The sequence below is a fragment of the Mizuhopecten yessoensis genome, unplaced genomic scaffold (genome assembly GCF_002113885.1).
Source record: "Mizuhopecten yessoensis strain PY_sf001 unplaced genomic scaffold, ASM211388v2 scaffold855, whole genome shotgun sequence".
NCBI lineage: Eukaryota > Metazoa > Mollusca > Bivalvia > Pectinida > Pectinidae > Mizuhopecten > Mizuhopecten yessoensis.
Window position 1 is genome coordinate 111,893 of NW_018403755.1, and position 7,413 is coordinate 119,305.

Sequence of the window (7,413 nt, forward strand, 5' to 3'; positions counted from 1 at the left end):
TGACACATATTGAATTATATTGAGTATCATCCATTGACCAAACACTTCAGCACCATGTCATTAACAGCAACCTTAACCAGCATCAACGAGACGCAATCTACTACTACCACGGAAATACCCCCAAGTACATCGGACGCGCCATCTACAGCAAGCGCAGGGGTAAATGCTATTGTTAACGAAGCGTCGTCTCTGTATACAACATCAACGGAAATATCTACAACCGCTGAACCAATAACAACATCCATGACAACATCTCCGATCATTACGCCTGAAGAGCCAAGTCAGTCTTACACAAACACACCTAACACAGTTTCAACAGAACTTCAGTTAACAAGTTAGTAGATATATCAATTTAACTGTTTATAATAATAATAATAATATGCATTTATAAAGCGCCCCATATAATTTGTAAAATTACTCAAAAGCGCTTTACAACATATGGATAATGGTAATGGTTATAATTGTGAAAACAAAAAACAAAGGATTAGAATCACTTCTATACATTTAAGCAAGCAATGTGCACAATTGAGCAAATAAAAGGATTTTTTTCATGTAGAATCATTTATAATACATTAACAACCTTTGACACATATTGAATTATATTGAGTATCATCCATTGACCAAACACTTCAGCACAATGTCCTTAACAGCAACCTTAACCAGCATCAACGAGACGCAATCTACTACTACCACGGAAATGCCCCCAAGTACATCGGACGCGCCATCTACAGCAAGCGCAGGGGTATCTGCTATTGTTAACGAAGCGTCGTCTCTGTATACAACATCAACGGAAATATCTACAACCGGTGAATCAATAACAACATCCATGACAACATCTCCGATCATTACGCCTGAAGAGCCAAGTCAGTCTTACACAAACACACCTAACACAGTTTCAACAGAACTTCAGTCAACAAAGATGAACACATGTACCAGTATACATGTATAGATGGATACATGTAATATGTATAGATGGACACATGTACCAGTATACATGTATAGATGGATACATGTACCAGTATACATGCATATATGCACACATGTACCAGTTTATATGTATTGATGGACACATATTCCAGTATACATGCATAGATGAACACATGTACCAGTATACATGTATAGATGGATACATGTACCAGTATACATGTATAGATTGACAAATGTACCAGTATACATGCATATATGCACACATGTACCAGTTTATATGTATTGATGGACACATATTCCAGTATACATGCATAGATGAACACATGTACCAGTATATATGTATAGATGGACACATGTACCAGTATACATGCATAGATGGACACATGTACCAGTATATATGTATAGATGGACACATGTACCAGTATANAGAATCATTTATAATACATTAACAACCTTTGACACATATTGAATTATATTGAGTATCATCCATTGACCAAACACTTCAGCACCATGTCATTAACAGCAACCTTAACCAGCATCAACGAGACGCAATCTACTACTACCACGGAAATACCCCCAAGTACATCGGACGCGCCATCTACAGCAAGCGCAGGGGTATCTGCTATTGTTAACGAAGCGTCGTCTCTGTATACAACATCAACGGAAATATCTACAACCGGTGAATCAATAACAACATCCATGACAACATCTCCGATCATTACGCCTGAAGAGCCAAGTCAGTCTTACACAAACACACCTAACACAGTTTCAACAGAACTTCAGTCAACAAGTTAGTAGATATATCAATTTAACTGTTTATAATAATAATAATAATAATAATAATATGCATTTATATAGCGCCCTATATAATTTGTAAAATTACTCAAAAACGCTTTACAACATATGGATAATGGTAATGGTTATAATTGTGAAAACAAAGGATTAGAATCACTTTTATACATTTAATCAAGCAATGTGCACAATTGAACAAATAAAAGGATGGTATTTACATGATGTCTTTGCAAGGATTCTAAAATCGGACGTGAAGAGGTGATTTTTGATGTCCCTCTTGAACTTGGCCAGGGTATTTGACTTTCTTATAGCAGATGGTAAGCTATTCCACAACGTAACGGAAATCCTCCCAAAGAATCTGTTTCCGTAGGTCACAATACGAGATTTTGGGACACTCAACAAATATTCTGACACAGGGTAACAAGCTCCTGTAGGTACTGAGGAGCTGTTCCATTCAGTGCCTTGGATGTGTACACCAGGATTTTGTACTGCGACCTGTCTCTTCCAGGTAACCAGTGCAACGAATAAAGCACAGGTGTGATGTGCTCTCTCTTTCGAGTAAGAATTCCTAGCCGTGCAGCAGTGTTCTAGACCCTCTGCAGAAGACTAGCTAGTTTGTCAGATATACCACAGAGCAGGGTGTTACCATAATCCAACCGAGAGGTAACAAGTGAATGCACGAAAATCTTGCATGCATCTTCAGTTATAAACTGCAGAATGCAGCCGATGTCCCTGATAGTGTAGTAACAGGATTTGGCAATAGCGTGCACTTGTTTCTCCATGTTCAGTGAACTATCAAAGTATACCCCTAGGTTTTTAACAGCTGGAACAGTCTCAATAGTTCTGGCACCGACCTCTTACTCATATTGCTTATCGAAGAAGTTACGCATTATAACATCCATTGCTTATTAGAGTATCTACATTATAAATTTCGTTTAATATTTATCTTATCATAACATACGTGATTATAATGCCACAAACCTTATCTCAGCTTTCATATCTAGTTACGTTTTGACTAGCATTCAAATAACTAATGATATTATCACCACCAACGCAATCCTACTTGTGGTCACCCAGCAGGTGTTGGATATGGATTGGCTTGCTACATTCTACTGCAAGTGATAAAAGACGACTTATTTGCCCTTTCACTACAAAACCGGGGGATCTTTGTTTCCTAACGTCTTCCCTGGAGATACCTCAGTGTTTGGCCTTGGTGTTGAACTTTTGACAAAGTGGGTAGGCAATGGGTTCTATCCCTAGACCGCAACATTCCAAAGGTATTAAAATAGTACTTGTTATTTCCTATTCATCGGCCAGCATTAAGGGTAATGGCAACAACTGGTTTATCCATTGCCAGTAAAATATATGCTGTGCTTGAAGGCCTCCAGCGTGGTTTTCCAATAAGGAAGCACTCTTATGTCGGTATATCAGATCCCCGCTTTTACAAGAAGGCGAACAAAATAAACTCAACATAACCTGTCCTCAGCACATAAACACAAGCACGCATTTATTACGCACACAGAAACACATGCTAAAATGGCATTACGTGAACAATGGTTATTCTTTATCGTGTATGTAATATTGATTAGCTGTTAATATGATCAACAATTATTCCTTTTAGTTCCTTTTGTTCGTTTAGCTCCACCGGACAGTTGTGTATCACCTTACATCTACAACGCTGACCTTGATAAATGTCTGTACCTGAGCGATAAAAAGTACAACTGGACGGAGGCAGACTACTACTGTTTCAGCATCAGTGGTCGTTTGGTGGTTGCAGAAAACGGTGAAAAACAGTTTGCGATAGCGATGTTGATTGCTGCAGATGTTCTTGGTATGTATTACATTGCTACTGATTAAGATAAAAGGCAACATTGAGAAGGAAATTAATATTGTTATTTATTTCACATCATATTCATGACATAAATGATTTTCCATGGCATGAAGTAGTTATTTATGAATATTGGGGATAAACATTCACCACACCATGAAAACAAGAGCTGTGTAATCGGTAAATAGTACAAGCAATATTGACGGTGATATTTTGTTTGTTTATAAATAATAATTGTAATTCTGTAGTTTAAGATGCTTCAATTTGTATAATTTAAAGTCAATATTTGTTTTTCTAAACTTTCCTTACAATATCACGCATATGCTTCCAATATCAACACTGAACGGAACATGTGCAAACATTGTACTGACAAATTAGGAACAAAATACATGGACAATTGGTGATAATATTTGCACCAAATTGCTCGGAAAAGCATTTCATAGACAAACATTTTTCCAATAAATATTGAACAAAAACTGTTCGGACAAATATTGTACAAACACTAGATGATGATGGAACGGTATTGCAATAAACACTGTAAGGGAGAAAACTAAACAGTAAAAGTAAAACAAATAACATTTGAACGTACACAATATATTGATATTGTACGGATATAACAAAAACACACTGTAAAGAGGAGCAATGTCTAGGCATACACATGCCATGGACATTTGCATAGATCACATTGAACTTCAAACTTTGTATTTACTGACACTGTATGGACAAACAGTTTAGATACACATACACAGATGATCGAGAAACACGGCAGGGCGACATGCGAAACATTGTCAGATATACACAAACACTTACAACAAACAGCACGGGGCGAGACATGGTCAGATATACACAAACACTATAGTCAAACAGCACGGCGAGACATTGTCAGATATACACAAACACTATAGTCAAACAGCACGACGATACATTGTCAGATATACACAAACACTTACAACAAACAGCACGGCGAGACATGGTCAGATATACACAAACACTATAGTCAAGCAGAACGGCGATACATTGTCCGATATACACAAACACTATAGTCAAACAGCACGACGATACATTTTCAGATATACACAAACACTACAGTCGAGCCGCACGGCGAGACATTGTCAGATATCACAAACACTATAGTAAAGCAGCACGGCGATACATTGTCAGATATACACAAACACTATAGTCAAACAGCACGACGATACATTGTCAGATATACACAAACACTACAGTCAAGCCGCACGGCGAGACATTGTCAGATATACACAAACACTATAGTCAAACAGCACGGGGAGACATTGTCAGATATACACAAACACTATACTCAAACAGCACGACGATACATTGTCAGATATACACAAACACTATAGTCAAACAGCACGACGATACATTTTCAGATATACACAAACACTACAGTCGAGCCGCACGGCGAGACATTGTCAGATATCACAAACACTATAGTAAAGGAGCACGGCGAGACATTGTCAGATATACACAAACACTTCAAACAAACAGCACGGCGATACATTGTCAGATATACACAAACACTATAGTAAAGCACAAACACTGTACGAACAAATATCGAGAAACATACCTGCAGTACGCATGACTACTAACGGATAACAAAGAAAACATGTAGTATACATAATACACCTACAGCAAACACGCAGGCATACACACAAAGGGAGGTGGCATAGGACCAGTAGTTAGCGCCTGTAAAGACAGCTGCAGCGAATTCCTCATTTTTTTTATTAATGTATATGCTTATTGTATTGATTGTATACATTGTATATATATGTATTGTAAAGCATTTTAGAGGGGCTTACACTAGCTAGATAGGGTGCTATATCAAATATTATATTATTTTAATTGCAGTAGTAGTAGTACGCATGACTTCTGAAGAATAACACCTTTACTTATGTTACATGTATCTGATGTATCTTTGATTTGATATTGTTCTGTTTGTAGAATGCTGGGTCGGAGCGTCCTGGGACAGCACGTACAATTCCTTTGTTTGGTCCTCGGGAATTCCTATAAAAGCGAAATCGCCTTTATCGGAAGGATGTTTAAAAATTAACGGCAGTGGTGTCTTGTCCAGTGAAGGGTGTGACATAGGACGTTTTTATATATGTGAGTCAGTGTGAGACGAATCTAAATGTAACTGAACCAAGGGAAAGTCTATAAAGACATCATCACTATCGACAGGGCTGATTTTTTCGAACATTGTTTCGTACTATTCAATTGTGTTTATGGGTTGTTCAGGGTTATCAAGATAAACCTGACACTTTGTCAGCAACCTATAAGGTCACAACGGTTGAGGTGTATAAATCAGATATAAGGTTTGTATATAGCAGATGTCTGCTATAATAACGGCTTTTCCTAATTATTGTAATGTCAAGAACCTCTATTTGCTACATTTACATATTTCAAGTGTCAATAATTTGTCTTTTGAGAAGTAGTTTTACTTTGTTGTCAATGGTACATAACAGTATAATAATGTATTCTGCTATGTAGAGTCACAGTGGTGTTGTAGATCATATGGGCAACGTTCAATGTCAAGTTATATATAATTCTAGTTTTAGGGTCCTGCAATAAAAAGGAAGAAAGTACGTAAGTTTGTTTGTTTGTACATCAGCGATATTGGTGATAATTGGATATACGATAATAGTTATAAGGCAACAAAACATGACATGGCACCACCAAACGTGTTAAACTGTTACAAGTGGTAAGTGTTACGAACAATAGGTCTTAAATCTAACATTTATAAATCATATCCTTGCATAGAGCTTCAAACCAACATATATAACTGTTGTTGGAACTCTATATAACATCTATAGTAAAAGCCAGCAGGTTTACAGTAACGCTAGATCAAGAAAATAGGGTCGTTATTGTTTGATGGAAAATTAGCAACATCATAGTTGTTTAAAGGGCCGGTTTCCAAAACGGCCCCTTCTCTGATTCAAATTTCCTGTTGGTGGTGCATTGCCCATGCCGTTGTGGTCACAAATCTATAAAGTATAAAGATTTAGGTCACTTGGTTTGTTTTTTATGGCTCCTCAAAGTTGTACCTTTCAGAAGCTGTCTAAGTGTTGATAAAATGTGCATGTTATGTAAAATATTAATGAAAATCTAATCAAATGATGGTCACCGTAAAGAATACATTCATGGCATGATTGTGACAAAAAATCATGTTTCCATCGCGCCATTTGGCTGTTTTATGGAAGAAACAATCTCAAAAATGCCATTTTCGATGATAACATTTTAGACACAAAAACTGTGTTTTTTAGAGAATACACCCTTTTATGGGCGTTGGATGCAAACCAATTTTTATCCTATTAAACAGTACGTAATATGCTATTGATGAGAGGAAAAATCATCAAAATGTAAGTGGTGGAACATTTTCAAATGTTGGGTTGAATTAGCCTATGGTTGAATTGCCGATTTTCGACTTTCTTTAGATAATTAACAAAAAAACGAGAGTATTTGCTCGGTATGTTGAGAATATGTACACAGATATGAAAAAAAGTGAGAGAAACACTTTTTCATAAAAAAAATCCAAGATGGCTACTTCACAAGTCCCCGTGGTTGAAGACATTGGCTGACAAATAGACAGAACAACAAACAAAACGTGTTCCTTATGATTTTGGTTGGTTTTCGCATTTACGGGAGTGTTCATAGCTACGGGCGATTGTATAATACCTATATTTATAAGTTTGGTTAGTCACATGGTAACGGGGATCTTTCATATCGAGCCCCAAACATACTTTCGACATATGCACTCCGTTGCCGCATGGAAAACTATTTCAAGTTTTGTCGGAATTTCTTTACCTGTGGTTGTAATGGTCGAGGGTTTTCCAGCGTCCTGTAATACC

General features: G+C 37.0%; 1 protein-coding gene across 1 annotated transcript in view; it reads left to right on the top strand.

The window, feature by feature from the left end:
- Nucleotides 1-5,747, top strand: part of LOC110453262 (putative GPI-anchored protein pfl2) — an 11,517-nt gene extending 5,770 nt beyond the window's left edge. Inside the window, exons 3-7 of the mRNA XM_021502148.1 lie at nt 68-334; nt 651-935; nt 1,451-1,717; nt 3,359-3,550; nt 5,510-5,747. Coding sequence (XP_021357823.1) covers nt 68-334; nt 651-935; nt 1,451-1,717; nt 3,359-3,550; nt 5,510-5,685 — 1,187 coding nt within the window. The 3' untranslated portion in view covers nt 5,686-5,747. The remainder of the gene's footprint in view (nt 1-67; nt 335-650; nt 936-1,450; nt 1,718-3,358; nt 3,551-5,509) is intronic.
- The last annotated feature ends 1,666 nt before the right edge of the window (nt 5,748-7,413 follow it).